The sequence below is a fragment of the Podarcis raffonei genome, chromosome 14 (assembly GCF_027172205.1).
Source record: "Podarcis raffonei isolate rPodRaf1 chromosome 14, rPodRaf1.pri, whole genome shotgun sequence".
NCBI classification, from domain to species: domain Eukaryota; kingdom Metazoa; phylum Chordata; class Lepidosauria; order Squamata; family Lacertidae; genus Podarcis; species Podarcis raffonei.
This window is the reverse complement of record NC_070615.1, coordinates 24,948,688-24,974,366: the sequence shown is the minus strand read 5'-3', so window position 1 is coordinate 24,974,366 and position 25,679 is coordinate 24,948,688. Positions and strand designations below refer to the sequence as shown.

At 46.6% G+C, this 25,679-nt stretch overlaps 2 protein-coding genes across 4 annotated transcripts in view; one reads left to right on the top strand and one right to left on the bottom strand.

Annotated features, from left to right (window-relative positions):
* Window positions 1-380: 380 nt before the first annotated feature.
* HACD3 (3-hydroxyacyl-CoA dehydratase 3) lies at window positions 381-18,235 on the bottom strand. The gene is made up of 11 exons (XM_053364348.1): window positions 18,027-18,235; window positions 16,299-16,341; window positions 14,405-14,478; window positions 10,199-10,363; window positions 8,044-8,095; window positions 6,503-6,613; window positions 5,153-5,280; window positions 3,890-4,002; window positions 2,005-2,111; window positions 1,369-1,500; window positions 381-748 (listed from the first exon to the last, which is right to left on the bottom strand). The coding sequence occupies exons 1-11, from the start codon at window positions 18,117-18,119 to the stop codon at window positions 672-674; spliced, it is 1,095 nt and encodes a 364-aa protein (XP_053220323.1). The 5' UTR covers window positions 18,120-18,235; the 3' UTR covers window positions 381-671.
* Window positions 18,236-21,696: 3,461 nt separating this feature from the next.
* Window positions 21,697-25,679, top strand: part of DPP8 (dipeptidyl peptidase 8) — a 29,891-nt gene continuing 25,908 nt past the window's right edge. The window contains exons 1-4 of one of the 3 annotated variants that reach the window (XM_053364604.1): window positions 21,714-21,830; window positions 22,228-22,305; window positions 24,539-24,812; window positions 25,474-25,586. In XM_053364604.1, the coding sequence (XP_053220579.1) occupies window positions 22,267-22,305; window positions 24,539-24,812; window positions 25,474-25,586 (426 nt within the window). In that variant the 5' untranslated portion in view covers window positions 21,714-21,830; window positions 22,228-22,266. Of the gene's footprint in view, window positions 21,835-22,227; window positions 22,306-24,538; window positions 24,813-25,473; window positions 25,587-25,679 lie in introns of all 3 variants that reach the window. The other 2 variants (XM_053364605.1, XM_053364606.1) reach the window with 2 other exon arrangements.

Below are 25,679 nucleotides of genomic sequence, written 5' to 3'. Positions count from 1 at the left end.
AACACTAATCTAGAGGGTCACAGGTGCCCCACTCCTGAAGTGTATAGTAAGGGCATGCCAGTAGCAATTCTGAGGGAGAAGGGGGCCTCTGACTTACCTCACAGCTGTCCATCTCCACTGCAGGGAGAAGGAAAGAGAGGCAGGCCTCAATAAACCACCAGCACACCACTTTTGGCTAGAGGAAAGGGTGCTTAAGGACTTTGGCTTGGGAGCCTCAGCAACAAGCAGTGACCGGCTAGCTTCCCTGCTCTAGGACCATTCCAAAGGTTTTGATACTGGGAAAACCCATAAAAATAAATAATTTTCTGCGTGGAGAAGCTCTTGCCTCCACCTGTGGACTTAGCCCGGCAAACACTGCTCAGCTCCTGGACGGCAGGGAGTTGTGTTCCCACCAAGGGGGTCAGTTTTATTTGCAGGTAGCACAGGACACAAGGGCTATGACTATTGGCTCAGCCTTTCAGGCTGACCAAAGAGTCGCTGGACATAACTGGGAGATGGGGAATGTCACCTGGATCCATCTTTGTGTGGGAGGGGAGATGCATGTTGGCTATAACTGTACAAAACTGGTTTTTCAGATCAACAGGGTAAGTAAAACCGTTAGGAGAGAGCCCTAACCCTGCCTTCAAGGTAGATTAGAAGAAGAGAAGAAAGGAACCACTCCAGGCTCCAGCCTAGTGCATTTTCCTCTTTTTGGGTCCAAGGTGTCTCTTTCGTTGCTTGTAGAGGTAGCGGAAATTCACAAATGGCCCTGGAGGAAGAAAAAAGTCTGAACTCCCAAGGCCAGCAGTGCCAAGAAAGAGAGAGAGTACTGGTACTCAAGCTCCCCAAATTATCAGTCTAACATGCTGGTAGATGGTTTTAAATTGTAATGACTGAACTATTCAATGTCTCCTGCCTTAGGTGCCGTTTGGAGAAAGGGCAGGATAGAGATTTAATAAATGAGTAACGTATCTCTGTGAATAGTGGCCTTTCACCATGCCCTTCTGGCCTTGTAAGGCCCCAAACTACCCCTCCCCCTTAAACAACTGCAGTAGGGGCTGTGTGCCAGTATTTATTCACTTGGTGTGGCTCTGTTCCTGCCTTAGTAAACAAAGATTGGAGAAGGGAGGGCAGGAAACGTCTGGACTTTGCCAGCAATTCTTTGGGGAGAAAAAGGAATGTAAAGCAAGGTGACAATTTATGATGACCCCTAACTCTGCAGAGCTTTGTGCAAAACCTTACCCTGTGAGGAGAGTTCCCTTCAGCAGGATACTATGATGATGATTACTCCTACCGCCACCACTAAGTTATCCAAGAACAATTCTAGTCCTCATGAAGTCCACCCCAATCCCACATTACCTTGTTTGCAGACTTTAATCTGAAACTCACCTAGAAACAAGAAGACAAGGTAGAACTGGAGAAAAAGGGAGAAGGGAACGGTGATGTTCAGCGGGTAGGGCAGCATGAAGCTAAATCTCCCAGTGCTGCTGAAGACGGGAATAGCCTGAATGATGGAGACAGCTGGAAACAGAAGGAAATAGGGCTTGAGGTCAAGGCATCTTGCGGGGAAGAGCAAAGGGCTACAGTTTACATGCAGCTTCGTTCAGCCTCGTCTCCAGCAAAACACGAGAACGTGAACAACAGGAGGAAGGGAGCTCAGAAAACCAGGCAAATGTACTGCAATCAAGGCTGGAAGAATTGCTTCCAATCTTCAGGCACCCAGGACTAGGGCAGCGCTGGAGAAAAGGTTATCCCTCCATTTACTGATAGACTCCAACTGCCATAAGCCTCAACCAGCACAGCCAACGATCTAGGATGACGGAAGTTGGAGCCCATTCCCATCAGCCCCAGCAAGCAGTGCCAAGGGCCGGGGATGATGGGGCTTGTAGTTCTGTGACATCTGGAGGCCCACAGGTTCCCCACATCTGGTACAGGCTGCTTCTGAGCCCTGAGTGGCGTTGGGTGGAAAGTCTGCGGTGCTACGTAACGGGTGTCGACACAGTCACCTCTGTCCCTCCAGCATACCTTCTGCTAAGATCCCCAGAGGGTAGAGGGGCATCCAGATGCTGTATCGAATCCAGGTCAGGATCTTCCATTCTATATCGAGGCACGAGAGCATGTAGAACGGATACCTGGAAGGGAAGCCCTGCAAGTCAGTGGCTCATCAGGCTTAGCCACCGAATACCCCCCAGGAGGGAAAGGAAGGAGGAACCATGAACAATGGCAGCGAGCTGAAAAGACGTAGCACAGCCAGGGTAGCGTAGCGGTTATAGTGTCGGACTAGTACCTGGGAGACCAGGGTTCAAATCCCTACCCAGCCATGAAAGCTCACTGTGTGTCCTTGGGCCAGTCATCATCTCTCAGCCTAACCTACATCCCAGACTCTGAAAAAATGAAGAGGAGAACCACGTCTGCTACTTTGAGCTCCGTGGAAGAAATGTGGGATACAAATGCAACAATAAAAAGCTTCCTCAACCTGGTGCCCTCATTAAAAAAAAAACCAAAATACATTAAGAATTTGGATGGGACTTGTGGGGGAGCACAAAAAAAATATTGTGGCCTTGAGCATCTGCTAAAACTGTATTTAGACAAGCTCTACCCAGAAGTGTAAAGTTGACGTGTTTTAATAAGTAATTGTATTTTACAATGTATACTTTTAACTGCTGATTTTCATATATTAGAATGGTAGAGTTGGAAAGGATCCCAATGTGTCTAGTCCATGTAGTCCACCCCCTGGAATGCAGGAATAATTGTTTATATAATTTATATTTTTTAATGTTATGTATATTTTATATTTACTTAGAGGTTTTTATAATTAAAGTCGTATAGACAAATTCAGTCAAATTAACTAAATTTACTAATTAACCCGGCTCGAGTCAAGTCTATCACCTCAATTTGCGGATCTTGCACTTCTGCAAGCTCCACACAATGTCTGCCTGCAAGGAGTCGTTCCTTGAGTGTGGCAGCACCTGTACTTTGGAACTCCCTGCCTATTGACACCAGGCAAGCGCCTTTGCAGTACTCTTTTGGATGCCTGCTACAAACTTTTATGATTTAGCAGGCCTACCTGGACACATGATTAAGTTAAAATGTTCTTAAAATTTGTTTTTAGGCGTCTTACTAGGCTTTTTAATTTTGGGGTATGTTTTTATTTTATTTGTATTTTTGTTACCAAGGGCTCCTTTGCGAGGAAAGGTGGGATGTAAATTTAACAAATTAAAATAATTAAATGAAAACAAACTGGAGCGTCAGATACAGCTCACGGGCCCTGGGTTAGCCACCCTGGGTCTACAACTGGCTGATCTCCTGGGTTTCAGATGGCAGCATTTCCCAGCCTGACCTGGAGATGCCAAGGATCGAACCTGGAACCTTCTGCATGCAAAGCAGATACTCTACCTCTGAGCTACAGCCCTTCACTTGCTGCAGGGAGTGGAGGGAAGCAAATGAGGGGTTAAGCCAAGCTTCCTCAAACTCAGCCCTCCAGATGTTTTTGGCCTAGAACTCCCATGATCCCTAGCTAGCAGGACCAGTGGTCAGGGATTATGGGAATTGTAGTCTCAAAACTCCTGGAAGGCTGAGTCTGAGGAAGCCTGGGTTAAGCTGAGCAGGCCACAGAACAGACAGTGGCTTCCTTTCAGCTGAGATATAAATGAAAGGGTTAAACCTGAGCTCAGCTGTGTTCTGTGTTGAGGAATGATTTGAATATGGAAGGGAGAGGCGGTATGGGGGGCGGTGTGTCACAGAGGAAACCACAGAAGGGGAAGGTGCTCTTGTGTTTGGGTCCTGCTCATGGGCTTCCCAGAGGCATCTGGCTGGCCACTGTGAGAAATTGAACAGGATGCTGGACTGGATGGGCCATTGCCTGGCTGGACAGAGCAGCCTGGGGCTGCAAAGCAAGATTCCCTGATACCTGAAGATCTCCACCATGCTCCAAATATAGAAGATGAAGAAGACGACAGCTTTGCTCTGCATTTCTTCCACACCTCCAAGAACAAGTAACAACACAAAGTTTCTCCCAAAGACCTGGGGCAGGAAGAGGGGAGAGAAAGACGTAGAAGCGTTTGGAACAGAGAAATGGTATACACGTAGCAAACTCTCTGTCTGCATCTCTCTAAGCCAGAGGGCAGGAGGGAGCTAGTACTGTATTCAGCATGCTTCCAGATCATGAGAGCAACTGATCTCCATGTGATTTAGCTCCTCTTCCCGTGAAAAGGAGAACAGAAATTAATGTGTGAAAGGCTCTGCCAGACTGCCAATTAAGGCTGCCCACATGAACACAGGCCCAAGACTGGAGACAGGCAGGATCAAACCAGGGTGGTGTAGTGGTTAGAGTGCCAGGCTAGGACCTAGGAGACCAGGGTTCTAATCCCCACTGAGCCATGAAGCTCACAGGGCAACCCTGGGCCAGTCACTCTTCTCAGCTGGACCTACCTCACAGGGTTGCTGGGGGGATAAAACTGGGGAGGGCCACATAGGCCACCTTGAGCTCCCCAGAGGAATGGTGAGGCTCAGTGTGGTGTAGTGGTTAGAGCGCTGGACTAGGACCTGGGAGACAGGGTGCAAATCCCACACATGGTCATGAAGCCCTCTGGGTGACCTTGGCACAGTCACTTCCTCTCCAGGAGAGAGAAGCTAAGGTGCACAATTGGGGAGGGCTCTGCCACAGCCTCCCCTTTCTGCTGGAACTCCAGCAGAGAAAAGAGAGAGAGAAATACAGTGATGCCTCGCAAGACGAAATTAATTCGTTCCGTGAGGCTCTTCGTATAGCGGTTTTTTCGTCTTGCGAAGCAAGCCCATTGACAGCTTAACGGATTAGCGCTATTAGCGGTTTAGCGGCTTTTGGCAATCAGCTGTTAAGCGGCTTATCAGCGGATCAGCTGATAAGCGGCTTAGCGCTTAGGAAAAGGGGGGGGGAGGGAAAAAACCCCGAAGGAACTCGCAAGACTTTTTCGTCTTGCGAAGCAAGCCCGTAGGGAAATTCGTTTTGCGAAGCGCCTCCAAAACGGAAAACCCTTTCGTCTAGCAGGTTTTCCATCTTGCGAGGCGTTCGTCTTGCGGGGCACCACTGTAAAGGGCATTTGGCCTAGATGGGAGCCAGGAGGCCCTGGTCAATTTTGGAATATGGCCCCTGGAGTCACCAGAGAGGGGTTGCTGGCTCTCTAAGTGCAATTACCTGGAGGATGACAGGCATGAAAGGAGCCCGGACCAGACCAATCAGTGTGTTCACAATTTCAATGAGAGACAGCGTCTGGCAGAAGTACATCATGTCTGCCATCGTGTGGAAAGTATCAAAGAAAGAGTCTGCAAGAAAGAGGCAGACAAGAAGGTTACTCTTTGGAACTCCTTAAAAAAAGAGAGAGTTGCACCTTGGAAATTGAAAAATGACCGGATCCAAAGAACAGGGGAACTTTGCAAGGGGAACTCTGGAGTCAGGCTTCTCAGAGAACGGTTTCTTCAGCCACTCAGTGTTTTCAAGTATGTTGGCTGGAGGCCTCTGCATAACAACTAACATGTCTGATAACAACAACAAAATTTATGGCTGTCTTATATTGAGGCAAATCACTGAGCCCCATCTTGTCTATTCCAAACAGCAGCAGCCCCCCAGGTCCTCCTTTCCAACCCCTTCTGTTCAAGATAAGAGTTGTAGCGGTCCAGAGTTTGGGGGTGGGTGGGTGTTGAAGATCTATTACTATTCTTGCAGTGCCCTTGAGTTGCCCAATCAGCATGAAAGGGAAACTATGTAAACACCAAGAAGCCTTCTAATTGCAGCCAATCAGAGTGAAAGGAAGTGAGTCAGCCACTGAGGATTGGCTCCTAGGATCACTCTGAAGAATGTGTGGGAAGATCCACGAAGAGTTGTTGTTCTGTATGCTTTAAAGCAAGAGTTTAAGAATGCTGCAAGCGACTTCCGCTTCAAAAGAACGTGCAAGTTCCATACAACAGAATTGCAAGTACAGTAGTAACCTCGGGTTACATACACTTCAGGTTACAGACTCTGCTAACCCAGAAATAGTGCTTCAGGTTAAGAACTTTGCTTCAGGATGAGAACAGAAATCATGCTCCAGCGGCGTGGCGGCAGCGGGAGGCCCCATTAGCTAAAGTGGTGCTTCAGGTTAAGAACAGTTTCAGGTTAAGAACAGACCTCCGGAACGAATTAAGTACTTAACCAGAGGTACCACTGTAAACACAACTTAAAGCCACTCTGAAAGACGACACTGGAGCACTCCAAATCATTTGCCCATGTATGTGCACAGAAAACAGCAGATCTAGCCCAAAGGCAACACATGGAGATCTGCACTGACCGCTGCAATGCATCCCCATTTATTATTATTATTGCATAACTGCAAGATTATTGTATAATCTAAGAAGGGGGCATGGCTGTATCTATTGTGAAACGGCCCTGAACTTCTGCATGTGCCGCTCTACTGCTGCTCTAGGACCTTTTAAATGAGAGCAGCCAGGGATTGAACTTGGCAGCGGAGCACCAGCCGGCAGGGACAAGAGGGCAAAGAGGGTCACTTGCCTTTCCCCAGCATGAAGAGCCGAACTGTCATGTTCACGAAAATCCATGAGTAGCCTAGGAACTGCACAAGGTTGTACATGAAGAGGTAGCCTCTCTTCAGGTGCCGGAAAGCTGCAAGGCATTGCAGAAGAACAGGGGCTAAATGGCAGAAGTCAGTGGAATACAAGATCCTGTCTGGTCGGAGGCACGACGACAAAGGCTTTCTTTTATATACATTCATTTTTCACACCGCTCATAAAACTACGTAACCATGTTGCTTAAAAATATCAAATCGAATTCTTACAGTTCACACCAAAAAACCTTTCCACATATTACTGTGAGATCTCGGTGGGTTATGAACACAATCTTCTTGACACACATAATCCAAAAACGGTTGCCACACGTTAGAGAAAAGATGGGGGTTAGAATGCCCTTTGTCACACGAATCTGGCATGCCAGCTTTTCAGCCAGGGCCATTGTCCGTGCTCTGGAGCACCACGCTTCAACGTTGAAGCCCAAGGCAGTTCGCCATCATCGCATGACTATTTCCATATGTGTTGCTGCAAGGAGGAATGTTAAAAGGTCTTTATGAGCAGCTGCTGGAGCAGACATGTCCTTTAATTCCAAGTAAATCAAGTTGGAGGGGAAGGTGCGGCTCCAGTTTGGGTATTAAACTCAACTCTTTAAATACCAGAACCCAAAATGGGGAAACAGATTTGCAAAACCACCACATATGTCTGTAGGATCCAGTCTCTCCATATTCCCTCCAACAGGTTGATGTTGCCCCTGGTATCATGTGGGTTATTCACAAGGGGGAAAGGTGCCACCTATGTAAGAGTTTCAAAGAAGATTCCCTTAATTGGGCCAAAACTGTTTTAAAATGTGTTTTCCCCGCAAAGCAGGTTTCATTACTTGAAGGTCCGTTTCCCAGAATTCCCAAATTCTACCTCTATTAATATTTTGTGTATAGTTGATACTACACCCTTTGATTTAGCAGGAACATTGACCATAAGTTTATAGAATCATAGAATTGTAGAGTTGGAAGGGACCCATGAGGGCAATCTAGTCCAGCCCCTTGCAATGCAGGAATCTTTTGCCCAGTGGAATTAAGAGTCTCATGCTCTACCGACTGAGCTATCCCAGCACTTTTCATGATTAATTGTTTAGTTGTTCTAAAGCGGCCAACTCGTGGTCTGACTGAATGGCTAGAATGGTTTTAGCAGAAAGAAAAGCAACCAATTAAAATTAAACTGTGACCCTGTTACATTTCGAATCTTAGCCAAAATCTGTGCTTCATGTAGGGAGAAAACATTTACACAAAAATCCTTAAGTCTATATAGACCTGCTTGTTCCCAGTCTTCCCAGTCCATTGTATCTCCAGCTTCACAAAATATGGGGTGGTATCTGAACAGGGAGATTGGAGGAGCGGTAAAGAAATCTTGCTGGCGCAGAAAGGTTTGCCAGACAAAAGATACTGTAGTACGACTCATGCAACACATTGGCAACTAATATACACACAATTATTACCAAAATGATTATAACAAAAGATACTGGCTACTTACGGTCTTTGGGGATGCGGTTCTCTATGCTGATTTTGTTAACCCTTTCTTCCTCCTAAAAAATGAGCAAGACGGGTTTTTAGCAAGTGTTAGTGCCACTGCGAAGCCGCCTGCTGACTTTTGGGACAGACCTTTGCCAAAAAACAAAACAGAAAAACCAACTCGACAACATCCAACGTGAGCTGATGTTGAGCCAGCGTTCTTGGGCGATGGTGTCTGTTGGACAATTCAGATGGCCTCCAGTTTCAGCTCTTTTTTTCCCCTCCAGCCCCCAACTTGCCTGGGGCATTTTCTTTCATTTTCGCTTTCATTTTAAATTGCCTCTCCTCCTCCTTTTCAAAAGTCCCTGCTAAGTATTGCCTTCCCTTTGCAGTTGCTACTTAATCACCTCGCAGTCCTGTCTGCCTTTAACAAAATCTGCCTTTGCAAAAAAACAACACTACTTAGCATTTAAAATAGAACGGTTCAAAGTGCTTCGTACACTCACTGTAATGTTTAGACAACTTATTCTACCACTTCATTACAATGGCCTCTTAGGCAGAATACAATAAACTAAATCCAATGAAAATAAAAATGACTTCGAACGAACAATTACATCCGAATTAATCAGTTAAAATGCCTGCTGGAATTTTTTTTAATAAAAAGGTTTTCAGTAGGCAGAAGTTCAACAGGGAGGGAGCCTGCCTGGCCTCAGCTGGAAGAAAGTTTCATAGAACTAGCACCACAATATTGGATGCACAGCTCCTGGTGGGCATTCTAGCCATGGGGTGCCAACAGTTATTATATTATTTATTCTATTTATATACCACCCTCTATCAAAAGATTTCAAGGCAGCGTACAACATTAAAAACACATTGCAGAACATCACTGATTAAAAACATAATTAAAAACAGAGTAAAAAGCATACTGACAGATAGCCTAATAATAAAACAATCATTCCACTCCCCCATACTTTTACAGGCCGTAGAATATTTAACAGCCATAGGCCTGGTTAAAGAGGAATATTTTTGCCTGGCACCTAAAAGACATGTAATTGCAGCGCCAGGCGAGCCTCTCTGGGGAGAGCATTCCACAATTGGGGAGCCACCACAGGAAAGGCCCCGTTCTCTTGTTGCCACATTTCTGGGATGGGGGACATGGAGAAGGGCCTCAGATGACAAGTGCAGGGTCCGGGTCGGTTTGTATGGGGAGAGGCAATCCTTAAGGTCTTGAGGTCCTGAGCCATGTAAGGCTTCATAGGTCGACACCAGCCCTTTGAACTGGGCCTGGAAACTAACAGTGACTCCCCCCAAAGACTTCAGTAGTTGGACAGAGATGCATGGACCCAAATTGTGGCGGGCCTTGTAAATATATAGTAGAGCCTTGAACCTGGCCTAGGAGAGCATAGGCAGCCAGTGCAAGCATTTGAACACTGGAGTTACGGGCTGGCAATACAGTGGCAGCTTGGTTCTCAAACACCAAAAACTCGGAAGTAAGTGTTCCAGTTTTCAAACGTTTTTCAGAAGCCGAACGTCCAATGGGGTTGTCGGCTATTGTTTCTGGGACGCCTGCACCAATCAGAAGCTGCACCTTGGTTTTCGAACCATTCAGAAATCAAACGGACTTCCGGAACGGATTAAGTTTGGCGCTTTTGTTTTTGCTATTTATTTTGCGTTTTCGTTTTTGAGGCTTTTCCGGTTAATTTGTTTTTGTGACTGTGTGGAACCCAGTTCAGCTACTGACTGAGTGATTGTGTGACTGCAGAAATGGATAAAAGCCCCCCATCCAAACAATGACTATCATCAGTGCAGTTAAGATTTTTAATTTTTATCATCTACAATACTGTCTTATTTATTTTATAGTACAGTACATTGATTATTGCTTTCATTTTATGGATCAATGGTCTCATTAAATAGTAAAATTCATATTAAATTTCTGTTTTGAGGATTGTTTTTAAAAGTCTGGAACAGCTTAATTCGTTTTGCATTACTTTCTACAGGAAAGTGCACCTTGGTTTTGGAACACTTTGGTTTTGGAAGAGACTTCCGGAACGGATTAAGTTTGAGAAGCAAGGTACCACTGTAGTCTGTTTCCATCATCAGCCAAGCAGACAGGCCCACATGTCCTCATGGAGCAAGGATAGGACAGAGCACTTTGTGGATCACTGGCTAGGCCTTACTTTGGCTTTCAGCTCCATCTCAGCATCCGACTCATCCAACCAACGATCAAAGTCCGGAGCAAGGAACAGCGGCCGCTTCTCCTGCTTGGTCAGCCGTTCCCACCACTGGCTCTCCTTCTTCGTTACGGTGATGTTCAGCTGCCTCTGTGTCATTTTATAGGCTGGCTGAAAAAAGACAACCACAGAGCACCAGTACTGAATCACACAGAACTTTGGAGTTGGAAGGGAGTCCCCAAGGCTCATCTAGTCCAAGCCCTGCAATGCAGGAATCACAGCTAAAGAGGCCCCGACAGACAGACCCCCCCAACCTCTGCTTGAAGACCTCCAACGGAGGAGAGTCCGCCGCCTTCCGAGGGAGACCGTTCCATTATCAAACAGCTCTGATCGGAAGCTTGTTCTAAGCAGTGGGCCGGAAATAACTTCACCAAAAATCACACACACACACACACACACACACACACACACACAAGCACAGTTGTGGATAACATGCAGTGCTACTCAACACAGGCTATCCTGGCCTTGCAAAGGCATCCACACCAAGCTACTAATTCGCAACTTTCAAACTGAATGTTCAGATTTGTGACCCAAGCCGTTACTGCACAGGTGAGGAAACAGCCTTGGCCCAACAGGATTCTTTTCACCTGACATCATGATGCAGGTAAGGACAAGCCTTCAAAGGTACGATCAAGAGCTGGAGGGCACTGGTGGGTGCTGGGTGCAGCGGCGGAGCATATGCCCACGCTGTGCAGGGTGGGTGCACTCCCGAGGGGAGCGTGGCACGGAGGGTGCCCTACCAGGAGCAGGATAGATAGCCGCTCGGGTGTTCAGAAAGGTGTGTGCACCCTGCAGCCGGGGGCCGAGCAAGCCGCCTATGGCGTACATTCGGTGTGCTGCCCGCCCGCGACTCCCAAGCCTCCCCCAAGCTGTCAAAACGAAGGGGGAAGGGGGGGAATGTTGCCGGCAAAGTGGCACAGCTCCCCCCTTACCCCAACGGCTCGGGGTAGGCTTGGAAGTCACAGGTGGGCAGTGTGCCAAATGTCACCCCCTTCAGTGAGGGCACCAGGGGCTCTCCTCCCCCACTGCACCCCTTCCTACGCCCCTGGCTGGGTGTGCACCTTACTCCTGGAGGAGAAAGCAGTTTCCACTGCTGAAATAGAGGGCGCTCAAATATCCATTTTAGCAGCGGTTTAAAGAGACCCTGAGCCTCAAAACGGCCCCACGATGACTGTTGCAAGTAGCATGTTCAGTGAATATTTTGCCATTCAGTGGCAAAAAATACCAAGGGCACTGCGACCTTGAATGAACTTTCAGTGGGGTGTAGCCCTGCTTCTAGGCATAAGGGGTAATACTAATGCCATTGCTGTAAGATACATTTTGACATAAGTAACGACTTTGCAAAATACCCACAACATTCATGACTATTGTGCACTCCTTGTTTGTTGATTTGGCACAGAATGTACCATATTTCCCACCAGAAGCAGCAAGGCTCTCTTCCTCTTAGGCCATCAGGATACTTTAGGCAGGTGCCTGTCAGTCTGACAGCCAACACCATTCTTTATCAGACTATGATGGTTACAACTGAACAAGGCTACACAGTCAAGAATTATGGAATCATTTCTGTGCAGATTTCTGTAGCACGTCGACGTCTGTGACTACGACTGGAAAGCCATCCCTTCTCTTGCTTCACAGTAATTTGGTGCTATCCAGGATTAGTCAAAACAAACCCATTTTTCAATGGCTCTACTTTGAGCACGACTAACTTCAGATTTCCCCCACTGTCTTTCATAACTTGTTTGGGTTACTTTGTACAACCAGTTCTGTGTGCTCGACTGGGGTGAATTTCTTATCTCTTACTTGTCAGGGTTTGGAACTCTATAGTTGTGACTGAGCTTTTGGCACAGAAATCACAATTGCTCCAGCTTCTATGGGGGCTTTGACATTTCTGTTCCCTTGCAGGCAGGAGGATTGCAGAAATTAAGATCCAGGCAGGCAGTTTCCCCCATCCAAGTGGTTAGGTGAGCACTGCAGGAAACTTGAGCCAGGTATCTGATACTTAAGTGGCTCCAAGGAACTCTCTAGGATAAAAAGAAGCAGGTAGCTCTAGGATGCTGGCATGTAGGCAGAGCAGGTTCTTGCCCGAGGAAGGAAGCATTAGCCAACTTCATTGGCTAATACCACAACCTACGCACAGGATTCTGGCTTATCACACAAACAGTGCTGACTGGAATTTCAGAGTTGCAAAAACCACTGAGCAATCCCACATGCTGATCATATCTACATAGTTGCATGGCCACACCATCATTCTCTGAAACAGCAAACTCAAGATGGGAATCACTGAGAAACAAAAGAGGTATTGCAGTGCTGGAGGAGACTCTTGAGAGTCCCATGGACTGCAAGAAGATCAAACCTATCCATTCTTAAGGAAATCAGCCCTGAGTGCTCACTGGAAGGGCAGATCCTGAAGCTGAGGCTCCAATACTTTGGCCACCTCATGAGAAGAGAAGACTTCCTGGGAAAGACCTTGATGTTGGGAAAGATGGAGGGTGCAAGGAGAAGGCGACGACAGAGGGCGAGATGGTTGGACGGTGTTCTCGAAGCTACCAGCATGAGTTTGACCAAACTGCAGGAGGCAGTGGAAGACAGGTGTGCCTGGCGTGCTTTGGACCATGGGGTCACAAAGAGTCGGACATGACTAAACAACTAAACAGCAACAACAACAGTGAAGTTGGGAAATCTTAGTATGTTAAACTTTGGTTCATTTAGGCGTGATGCATTGTGGGAGAGTTAAAACTGTGGATTTCTGGGAAATAGAGATCTGGTCTCTTTAATTGTAAAACTCCCTGTCTTTAGAAGTGTAGATCAAATTGCCTCCTGACTCTAGGCAGGATGCTATGTTATCTGGTTTGCAGATGGGCTTGAATGTGGATGGAGTGTGAAAAGTTGCAAAAGGCTATGAGGTAATTTACAGCTCAAGAGCCTGGTATGGATCAGAGAAGTCTGGGAATGAAGGGAGAGCCTTTTGATCTCAAGGTCTCTGAGAATAAACAAAGTTCAGCTGTGTGGGTCTTCTGACAATCAGGAGTTATTGTCTCATCATACAGCCATTGGCAAATTGGTAATTAACCCAAAGAAATGATTGGTTCCCAAACCTGCATTCCAAGGATAAAGGTTTGGGGAATTCAGATGCAAATTGCAGACTACCTTCCCCTGGTGTTTGGCTGAGGGCGTTTGACCAGAAGAACAGACTTTGTGACTTCTTACTTTGCTTTGAACTACTGATTCTTTGTGAGTATGTTTTAGTTAGTGATATTATGCAATGTTGTTATTTTTCTTGTTTGTAACCTTTTAAGAAATGTGCAAGCTTTTACTCTTTGAGTAGCTTTTTCAATAAATCTGGAAAAGGACTTTTGCCTTTCTGTATTCTGTGCCTTTTGCCCAGAGAAACTGAACTGGTGCTTGACCACTTAGTACACACTACCTGTTGGATTTCTGTCTGCGTCACAGTAAAGTGACACAGGGCTGGGCAACCTGGTAAATATTGAAGTGGGGTTCTCCTCCTCCTTGGACCCCATTTGAGGGTTGACCCAGGAGAGGAGGTGGTGGCACCTTACGATTTGTTTTGTGACCTCGCATAACTACCCGTCTCCCTACCAGGTCTGGCCGGCGTTTGGAGAACTGGTCAAGGAGGGATGGATAGTTGCGTGATTGCTACAGGTATAAGCACTGTTTTTTAAGTTAAAAAATGAGGTGTCAGTACTCATATCCTGATAAAAGTGCTGTTGGTCCAGCACAAAATGACTCCAATAAGCAGCAAAAAGAAGTGAGAGCCTCTGTCGTGTAATGGTTACAGTGCTGGACTGGGACCTGGGAGACCAGGGTTCAAATCCCTGCTCAGTCACTGTCTCTCTGCCTGATCTGCCTCACAGGGTTGCTGTGAGTATAAAATAGAAAGCAGAAGTCTGAGCTCCTTGGAAAAAAAGGTGGGATGTAAATGTAAGGGGGGAGGGAATAAAATTAATATTCTGTACCAGTGAGTACCGTCACAGAGGAAGTTCTGAGTATAAGCGTGCTCAGGGGAACTCTGAAGGTTGCAGAGGTATACGCAGAAAACCACCCATGAGAGACAAGACTCCAAAACACCGTCCACCTGTTGGTCAGAGCACTGGCCTTGTAATTCAGCTGAAGGAAAACACCAGAAGCCGTTACCTTCGGGTCCACTGGTGCCAGGAACTCAATTTGAAATTCATACACGTTGTCTCCCTTGGCTCCATGGCCTTGAGCTAGGAAGAAAAACAAGCAGAAGTAAAAAATCTACTTGAGAATTGCAGGAAGTGGTACAACTCTGCAACTGAATGACAGCTCTGTTTCTCAGAAGGCTTTCCAGGTTAATTGTCCGTCTGTCCTTCCTGATTTTTTTTTTTTTAAAAAGCAGGTAAAAGATAAATCAGAAACACCAGGACTTTGCCCTCTGCAGGGCATAGTGGTGCATCCAGGCACAACCCGCCACATATCAAGTCTGGTGTCAAGGAACTGCTAAAATTGACAAGAGTTCACTTCTGTCCTCATCATGGCTAGCACCTTCATTGACATCTTTCAGAACCAGGTAAAGGCTGCCCAAGCTTCTTGTCTTTGTTATGGGGGTCATTTTTGCTTTGTTTTAATTGTTTAATATAGTTATGTTTATGTTTTTAAATGTGTTGTTAGTCACTTGGAGACCTTTGGGTAACAAGCAACTAACAAGTCCAATAAATATTAACAACAACAACAACAACAACAACAACAACTAATAATAATAATAATAATAATAATAATAATAATAATAATAATAATGCTGCATTTTAATGTGGTAAGTGTGCCCCCCCAGGCCATATTCTGGAAGCTGCAGTTAGTTAAGGGTTCTGAGAATGAGTAAAGGGGTAAAGGGGTCCCTGACCATTAGGTCCAGTCGCAGACTACTCTGGGGTTGCGGCGCTCATCTCGCTTTACTGGCCGAGGGAGCCAGCGTACAGCTTCCGGGTCATGTGGCCAGCATGACAAAGCCGCTTCTGGCGAACCAGAGCAGCGCACAGAAACGCCGTTTACCTTCTCACCGGAGCGGTACCTATTTATCTACTTGCACTTTGACGTGCTTTTGAACTGCTAGGTGGGCAGGAGCAGGGACCGAGCAACGGGAGCTCACCCCGTCGTGGGGATTTGAACCGCCAACCTTCTGATCGGCAAGTCCTAGGCTCTGTGGTTTAACCCACAGCGCCACCCGGGTCCCAGGCATGCACATAAAAGGTAAAGGTAAAGGGACCCCTGACCATTAGGTCCAGTCGTGACCGACTCTGGGGTTGCAGCGCTCAACCCTTAACAAACTCCTGCTCCCAGGATTCTTGGGGAGCAGCCATTAGTGTTTAAAGTGGTATCATAGTACTTTAAATGTATGGTGTGTAAGTGGACACCCCCCCTATGTAATAATGAATTCAAAGACAGGATTTGGGTTGGGGTTTTTTGGGTTTTTTTAACTAATGCAATGCATTGCTCTTGCAAGTTTTTAGACATAAGGCAAATCCATGATGAGGAATCAGAAGATCAAAATAATAACCAAACAAACATTTGCATTGTATCCACTTATCTTTCAAATTTGAATGTCAGTTCCTTATGCAACAGCAACAGTACACAAGATGTTTTGGAAGAGAGAGACCATTATTAGCAGGGCTTACAGTCAACTCAATAGATCAGGGAAATTTCGCTGCTATATTCAAATAGGTTGAATTTTGTTTTAAATTATGGGACAGCTGTGGAAGGATGGAACGTAAGCCTCCAAAGTCATGTTAATTTTACAGATACAGTAGTGGCTTTTATGTCAAGAGCTCAGTTGTTTTAGGCCTTGTGACAAAAAAAAACGCTTTTAAAATGCAAACACGGCTTCTCCTTCCCCAGCCCCCAAAGCAAAAGTTTAACAAACATCAGAAGGAAACAGTGATTTAAAAAAAGGATATTACATATTATTTATCGATTCTAAATTGCCATCTACTGCGTAAAATCTTGCCACAGCAAGATCCCAAAGCCATTTCCTTCCAGAAAGAATCATGAAAACACAACAAAACTGACCTACCTTTGAAATGGAGCACATTGTCTGTAATTGTGATGTCAGGATCCTGCAGAGAAAGAGGAAAAAGAAAAAGAGCCGTATTGGATCTGATAAAGGTTTTCATTAGCCCATTTGCTTGTATTTAAATTACCCGAGGTGCCTTCAACAACCTTTTGTATCTTATTGCACCCCACTTTTGTAGCTCTTGCCTGTGAAGTGGCTTCATAAGCCTACAAATATATTTTAAAAAACCATTCACAGAATTGTTGTAGAAGGGGTGTTATCCGTTTGTGGTGGTTTTGTTCCTGGTTTTATCATGTATTTTGTGCTTTTATTTTGTATTTGCAGATGAAGAGTGGTATTTAATAATAACGATGATGATGATGATAATAATAATAATAAAATATAATAATAGGAGAAGCAGACTATCAGAGACAGGGATCTGCAGAGGACGGCATAATGGTAATTTTATCATGCTTTTATCCCAGCAGATTCTAAGCTTGGAGTGGGAAAGCACATACTTTTATTCAAATCCCCACTCAGCCATGAAGCTTGTGGGCATAGCTGTCAACTTTCCCCCCTTTTTAAAGGGAAATTCCCTTATTCCAAAAAGGATTCCTCGCAAGAAAAGGGAAAAGTTGACAGCTATGCTTGTGGGGTGACTTTGGGCTTGCTCTCAGAATACCCTACTTCACAGGGTTGAGCTGGCTTAACATTGTGTATTTTATGTGTATTTTAACAAACTGAAAAGTGTGAAAGAATATGAGTCACGGGGGGCATGGAAAGTGTATGTATGGACTTGTGCTTAGCGTACGTTTTTCATTAATGTTTTTAACATTGATGCATTTTGAATGATTTTACAAATATAAATTAATTACAACACCAAATACATATTCATAAAATGAGATTTCTCTGAATGGAAAGCGGCATCGAAATGCAATAAATCGAATCAAATTAAAAGTTTTTAGCAATACCCTTATAGCACCGGAGACCAGTGCAGGATTTATGGGGGAAACTTTCCTGTAGGAGAAGGGTTGTAAAAGGGAAAGGTGTGCCAAGGTGTGCAAAATCCTGAGAACTTGTAGTCTTTAGTTCCTTGCACCCTGGGGGGACACTACAATTCCCAGGATTATCTGCAGGGGAGAGGAATGTGTGTTAACTGTGTGCTGTGTCAAATGTAGGTGTGTGAAATGTAGGTGGTATGCACACATGCGCACAGGGAACCAACCAGATCGAAGAGATAATAACCTGCTTTCTCTCTTCACCTTTGCACACCCACTTGCCCCTGTGGATCCCGCCGGGCAAAACCGGCACGCACACCATGTTACTAAAGAACGATGATTGCATTATTAACTTGCATGGCCCTGAAGCCTCCTCTGCAAACAGCCTGGGGCCTGCCCATGATGATGCCCAATAAAGCACCCCCAAAACGCTCCTCGGCCAAGTGGGGATCGGTGGCGATCAAGGAGCAAGAATGCTTCGCCGTGGAAGCACCTGCGGGGGTACCTGTCGCTCTAAGGAATTTTTTTTGGGGGGTGCTTTATTGGGCATCAATAAAGCACCTGCGGCCCCCCGGGAAGTGGGGTATCTATAGGGCACCCGGGAGGGTGGGGAGAAGAGAGGCTGCCCCAGAATCCCTTGGGCAGGAGTGGGGGAGGGAAAGGCCGCAGGGGAGACTGCGTGTTGGGGGGGGCGACCGACACCTACCTAACCCACCCCCCGGCTCCGCAGCCCACCGGGCCAGGCGCTCACCTGGACGTCGCTGAGCTCCACGCGCAGGTAGAGCTGGTGGTGCCGCTGCGCCCAGTGCACCTGCGGGGTCAGGCTGGCGTCGGCGCCCGGCATCCTCTTCCTCGCGTCTTGTGCGGGAAGCGCCGGGAGGAGAAGGCAGAGAAGCAAGCGAAGGGGCGGCGCCAATGGTGCCCGCGCGGATCGGGAGCGCGCGGCCACGTGCGCGTGAGCCCTCTCCGCTTCTCGGGATGCGCGCGACCCTAACAGACTCCGCCTCGCGCAGCAGCTTCCTTTGGGGGCGGGGGGACGGGGAGGGGAGGAAGCCAGGGCCGCCCCGCGCATGCAACGGACGCGACTCCCCGCAAGGAGAAAGCTAGCAAACCAGGCAAGAAGCGCCTGGCTCTGGGGAAGAATGCTAACAGTAGGGTTACGATGCGCAGTTTGCGGGGAGGCCTTGGTGGTTTCACCGCCCCCCCCCGCCAAATATCCAATAGAGCCCAAGTTCTGTATGCTAGCTTTCTCCTTGCAGAGAGTTGAGGATAGAAGCTGGACCTCGACCATTCGGAGTCTTCTAAAACGGGCGCATGCACTGCACTGGATCCTCCTAAACTGGCTTTTTATGATAATAAAAATAATGAACTTCAATATAAAAATGATACAGTATGAGACCTTCACTTGCGGTTCTATAACTTTCTTAATGTGTTAACACGAATAGAAGTTACAAATATTGCAGCTTTTGTATAAGGGATTACTAAATGAAGGGAATGTAAATGAAATCAATTTTAGAATGCAGGAACAAAGTAAATCATCAAACCATCAATTCTAGCACGCGGGGGGCCACCTAAATTTTATAATTTGGTATTTGAATGATTTGTATTAGGAATTGTATTATAATTTGGCATTGTTATAATAAGGCTATTATTGTAATTGAAAACTAATAAAAATTATTTAAAAAGCAATCTAAAATTCAGGATTAGGAACAGTTAAAACATATTACATTCACAAGAATACTGTGGTTCCTGAAAGAAGGAAACACAATTCAAAAGAAATATTCCAGAACGTTTCCTATGTGTGGTAGAGAGAAGAGCCTTTTACCAACTGCTGCGGGTTCAACAGCAACAGCCATTCCTAGACCGAGAGACTCTTCCCACAGTAGTTCATGCTTTGGCTACTTCAAGACTGGATTACTGCAATGCGCTCTATGAGGGGCTTCCCTTGCATTTGATCTGGAAACTGCAGTTCACACAGAATGCTGCAGCACGATTGCTGACAGGAGATTCTTGATGTCCGATTTATGTCCGTTTATTCTTTGGCGTAAGGTTTGGCCTGTTTGTCCAATATAGAGAGCTGAAGGACACTGTTGGCATTTGATGGCATATACAATGTTAGACGATGAGCAATTAAATAGTCCCGAGATGGTATGTGTGATGTTGTTGGGGCCAGTAATGGTGTTGTCCGGGTGTATGTGGCAGCAAAGTTGGCATCTGGGTTTATTGCAGGCTCTGGTGCCAGTGTCCGTGTTACGTCTGGTTGTAGTATTATTGTGGGTTAGGAGTTGTTTAAGATTGGGTGGCTGTCTGTAGGCAATGAAAGGTCTTCCTCCCAGAGCTTGAGAAAGAGAACTATCATTGTCCAGGAGAGGTTGTAGATCTCTGATGATGCATTGTACTGTTTTAACTTGGGAGCTGTATGTGATGACTAGAGGTGTTCTGTTATTTTCTTTTTTGGGTCTGTCTTGCAGCAAGTTCTCTCTGGGTATCTGTCTGGCTCTGTTGATCTGTTGTCTAACTTCATCTGCTGGGTATTTTAATTCTAAAAAGGTTTGCTGTAGATCTCTTAGGTGAGAGTCTCTGTCTGTAGAATTGGAACAGATACGGCTGTAACGTAGTGCCTGGCTATATACAATGGACTGTTTGGTATGTTTGGGATGGTAGCTAGAGGCATGTAGATATGTTTGTCGGTCAGTTGGTTTACGGTATAAGGTGGTGTCTATGCGCCCATCCTGTATTTTTATAGTAGTGTCCAAAAAATGTATTTCTTGCATAGATTGATTCATTGTTAGGTTGATTGTGGGGTGAAAATCATTGAATTTCTGGTGGAAGGTGTCCAGGGTCTGTTGACCATGTGTCCAGATGATAAAAATATCATCAATGTATCGCAGGTACAAGAGAGGTTTGAGTGGGTAGGAGTTTAGGAAATGTTGTTCTAAATCTGCCATGAAGATGTTGGCATACTGTGGGGCCATGCGGGTGCCCATTGCTGTGCCACTGATCTGAATAAACCCAGATGCCAACTTTGCTGCCACATACACCCGGACAACACCATTACTGGCCCCAACAACATCACACATACCATCTAGGGACTATTTAATTGCTCATCGTCTAACATTGTATATGCCATCAAATGCCAACAGTGTCCTTCAGCTCTCTATATTGGACAAACAGGCCAAACCTTACGCCAAAGAATAAACGGACATAAATCGGACATCAAGAATCACAAGACAGAGAAACCAATAGGAGAACACTTCAATCTCCCAGGACATTCTATACAAGATCTCAAAGTAGCTGTTTTACTACAAAGGAATTTCAGAAATAGACTGGAAAGAGAAACTGCTGAATTGCAACTCATTACCAAACTTAAAACCATGGAGAGACCTGGTCTGAACAAAGACATTGGATTCTTATCTCATTATACATGACAAAGCCATTTTTCACCTTCTCACCCCTTGCTTTTTCCTGTAAGACCTATTGCAGTCGTTAAGAGTTGTCAACAGGCTCATCACAGCTATCTGCCAATCACCCATTCCCACCACCCTTCTGAGTAATACCCCTCCCCACCTTCTCACTATATAGAAGGATCTGGCAACTTCTGTTTCAGTGTATCTGAAGAAGTGTGCATGCACACGAAAGCTCATACCAAGAACTAACTTAATGGTCTTTAAGGTGCTACTGGAAGGAAAAATTTTGTTTTGTTTTGTGTGTTTTAATATTTTGTTGTAAGCTGCCCAGAGTGGCTGGGGCAACCCAGTCAGATGGGTGGCATATAAAACAACAACAATTCCTTATGGATAATTTTATTTCTTTTTTGTAAACGGCTTTGAGGTGATCAGCTCAGCTCAGAAGAATCTCTTCTTTGCATCAGCCACTAGCCACAGCAATAAAATAAAATGTACTGAAGATAAGAGGTAAAAACTTAACTATACAAAATACATTTTGGAGGTTTGCATTAATAATAAAATAATAGATCTTATTCTAAATGTCCCCACTAAAAACCTTGCAGTTTTTGCTGTCACCGGGCCTTTGAGTGTGTGTGTGTATGTGTGTGTGTGTTTGCAATCAAGCGGTGTATAAATTTTATGATTGAAATAAGATAGCATGCGCGCCCTGTATGCAAAATGCAAAATGCAAAAAAAAGCAGATGAAAGGAGTTTTATCCTGCTCTTCAGCTACCGGTGCGGAGGTGCACAGAAATAAGAAATTAAAAAAACCCTCTCTGCTGCCGCTTGGCTCTGGGTCTGTGGGGCTCGCCTTGCTCTCCTCTCCGGAGCGGTGGGCCGCAGCGTTCGCGGCTGCGCTGCGTCCGGATTGCGCACCCGTGCGCCGGTCCCTGGCTCTCTCTCGTGGGCTCCGGGGCTTCCTCCGTGCCCGGCGGGGGCGGTGTGAGGAGCGCGCGGGCTCCGGCAGGGCGTGGGGCGCCGCTCCTGCCGCCGGAGGCAGACGAGGAAGCGGAAGCGCCGCTGCAACATCAGCAAAGCAGCAGCAAGAAGAGGAGGAGGAGGAGGAGGAAGACGAGGAGGAACCGGCCAGGGACGCGCCGCCCCCGGGAGTGAGTAAGGACGGAACCCCCCCCCCAACACACACAAGCAACACCCCACCCCGGGGAGACGGGGAAGAGCAGCAGGCCTGACACCCAACCCCAACCCCGATTCGGACGCAGCGGGATCCCCCAAGAGAGGGCGCCGCGCCCTGCGCAAGGCTGGAGTAGGTTGCGCCCGCGCGCCCCTCGCCGGCCAGGCCAGCGGGTCATTTGCGCGCCCCTCACCTCCGGTACACAGAGATCTCTCCTCTCCCCCCCCCCCAGCCCTTCTGGCACAGAGAGCAGCGACGCCCCTCCGCCTCTGCCCTCCGTGGCCGGTGAAAGGGGGAGAGAGGGTGGGCAGCGGGGGCACTGGCCACCCAGGAGTAGAGGTGATCGTGTGTTTTTCCTACCCACCTCCCGGCAGGGGAAAGGCGGAAGCTCAGGAGCAGAACACCTGCTTGGCATGCAGAAGGTCCCAGGTTCAACCCCGCCACATTTCCAGGTAGGGCTGGGGGAGATTTCCGGCCTGAAACCCGGCAGATCTGCTGCCAGTCAGTGTAGGCAGCGCTGAGCTAGGCAGACCAACGATCTGACGCTCTATAAGGCATCAGTCAGTTTTTGTTAGGGGGAAGGGCTGGTGGTTCTGTGGCAAGAGCACCTGTTTGGTATGCAGAAGGTCCCGGATTCAATCACAGGCATCTGGAGGTGGGGTTGGGAGGGATCCAGAAAGCCTGAGAAACTGCTGCCCTGATGCTGAGCAAGATGGACCAGTGGTTGGTACATTCGGCTCCCTATTTCCTTATGTTCAGGACATGAGACCAGAAATCTCATTTGAGGGGAAGGGCTGTAGCTCGATGGTGGAGCATCTGCTTGGTATGTAGAAGTTTCCAGGCTCAATTTCCAGCATCCCCAGGTGGGGCTGGGAAATAACATGGAAATAACCCCTGAGAATTGTGTAAACAATGTCAAAGGAACCAGATTGACTCTTGGTCCCATTCAGGCCCTATGTGCCCAAAAACATTTAAAGCTTTACACAGTCACGGCATGACCCCTATTGCCTTCCAGAGCTACAACCCCCACAGTTCCCTGGGAAGAATGATTGACAGTCAAACTCTGTCAAATGATTGACAGAGAAATTGTAGCTGGGGGGGGGACGGGGGCGGGGGATGGGATCTCTCACTAAAACTTGGTACCCTTAACAAACTACAGCTCCCAGAATTCTTTGGGGTTATTCAAAGTAGTGTGATACAGCTTTAAATGTGCAATATAGATGGGGCATCAGCAAATAGCAGATTCCAAGGCTGAGGAAGAACTGTAGCTCAGTGGCAGAGCAAAGGATCACAGGATCATAGAATCAGAAGGGACCCTGAGGGTCATCTAGTCCAACCCCCTGCAATGCAGGAATCTCAGCTTGATAATGCATCCATCCTCTGCTTAAAAACTTCCAAGGAAGGAGAGTCCACCGCTTTCTGAGAGAGTCTGTTTCACTGTCTGACTCTAACAGCTCTTAGTGTTAGAAAGTTTTTCCTGATGTTTTGTCGGAATCTCCTTTATTGTCATTAGAATCCATTGGTTTGTGTCCTACTTTCCAGAGCAGGAGAAAGCAAGCTAGCTCCATTTTCCATGTGACAGCTCTTGAGATAGTTGAAGATGGCCATTATATCTTCTCTTTCCCAGGCTAAACATACCCAACTCCCTCAGCTGTTCCTCACAAGTCTTGGTTTCCAGACCTTTGATCATCTCAGTTGCCCTGCTCTGCAGGTAGGGCTGGAAAGGCTCCCTGTAAGTCAGCTGCAGAAGTACATAAGAGGATCTCTCTGGAGCTGGCCAATGAGCCCACCAGGTGCCTGTGGGAAGCCTTCAAGCAGGACGGGAGCCCAAGTGCCCTCTCCCCTCCTGCCGTTTCCTGCAAGTGGCATTCAGGAGCATTGCTGCCTCCAAACATGCAAGCAGAGCATAGCTAGCAGGCTTTGATAGCCGTCTCCTCCATGAATTTGCCCAATCCTTTTTGAAGGCCATCCTAGTTGGTAGCCATCATTGAGCAAGTTCCATAGTTTACCTGTGGGAGCAAGGACTTTACAGTGGTATCTTGGGTTACATACGCTTCAGGTTACAGACTCCGCTAACCCAGAAATAGTGCTTCAGGTTAAGAACTTTGCTTCAGGATGAGAACAGAAATTGTGTTCCGGCGGTGCGGCAGCAGCAGGAGGCCCCATTAGCTAAAGTAGTGCTTCAGGTTAAGAACAGTTTCAGGTTAAGTACGGACCTCCAAAACGAATCAAGTACTTAACCCGAGGTACCACTGTATTTTATCTGTCCTGAATCTTCCAACATTCACCTTCATTGGATAGCCATGAATTCCAGAGTCACGAGAGGTGGAGAAAAACTTTTCTCTATCCGTTTTCTCCTTGCCACGCATGTTTTATTTTAATAAACTATCATGTCACCTTTCAACTCTCCTTTCCTCGAAACCTAAAGGTCCCAAGCGCTGCAACATAAGGGAATCTCTCTCTACCTCCTTGATCGTTTTGGTTCCCAACCTTTTCCAGCTCTGCAATACCCCTTTTTTGAGGTGAGGTCTCAGGTTCAGTCGCCAGCATCTCCAGGTAGACTTGGAAAGTCTCCCTTCCTGAAACATGGGAGAACCTCTCCAGTCTATGTGGTGGCGCTTTGGCCCGCCTGCTGGGGAGAGGTTGCTGCAGCTCAAAGAGGTTTTGTGGGGTTTTCCCTTCCAGGAATCAACATGCAATATGGCAGCTGCAATGGAGACTGAGCAGCCAGGGCTCGAAATCTTTGAAACGGCCGAGCACAGGGAGAATGTGGCGCCTGGGGAGAAGGCCAAGCTGGAACCGTACTACGTGGAGAGGTATTCCTGGAGCCACCTGAAGAAGCTACTGAATGACACCAGGAAGGACCACGGCTGCCTGATGGCCAAGGCACCCCACGACTTCACCTTTGTGAAGAGGACGGATGCAGAGAGCCCCCACTCGGACAGGGTCTATTACCTGGGTAAGTTTTGACAGCTTCCCACGCAGCATGGAGGATTTCTGCTGTGTTTAGTGTTGCTTTCAAAGAATCTCAGCTAAGCAGTGTGTATGAACCAGGGATCCTGGTTTGCAACAAACCATGGTTAGTTTCCAAGCAACCCAGCTTTAAACCATGGGTTATAAAGCTGGCATGTGTAACCCTTAAAAGTGAGAATAAACTCATCAGACGTCCTCCTGGCCACCTATGTTGGGTTCACAGAGCAGTGAGCCATGGTTTAGTTCAAACCGAGCCTGTCTGTCTCTAAATACCAGTTATCGGGGTGGTGGAAATAATGCCATGTGAAGATTCATACTCAGTTTAAGCCAGGAAGGCTCATGTTATATTCTTATTTCCTTAAGATTTTGGGAAATGTGCAGATTTGTTTAAATTGAATTGGTTACAAGCCGAATCAGCTACTTGTTATTAACTTTATTAGCTGAATAGTGAATTGTTAAAATAATACTGTCTGAAAATGAAAATAAAAATAGAACTGCATCGAAAAGGGTTTATTTTAGAAATCATGGTAGTTTTGGGTTTTAAAGTCTCCCAACGGGATTTGGCTTCTCTCTTTCTTATCTGCTTGGTATTCAGCTAATGCAAAAATAAATAAATTGCAAACTGTGTTTTGTTTTTTAATACTCAGCAATGTCCGGTGAGAACAGAGAAAATACGCTTTTCTATTCTGAAGTTCCCAAAAACATAAACAAGGCTGCGATTCTTTTGCTCAGCTGGAAGCCACTCTTGGATCTTTTTCACGTAGGTGACTAGCCTGAATCTTACACATTTCATCCCCTCCCTTTCTCCTTTTCCAGTGAGCAGTGTTCCAGGTAATGACACGCCCTGTCTGAG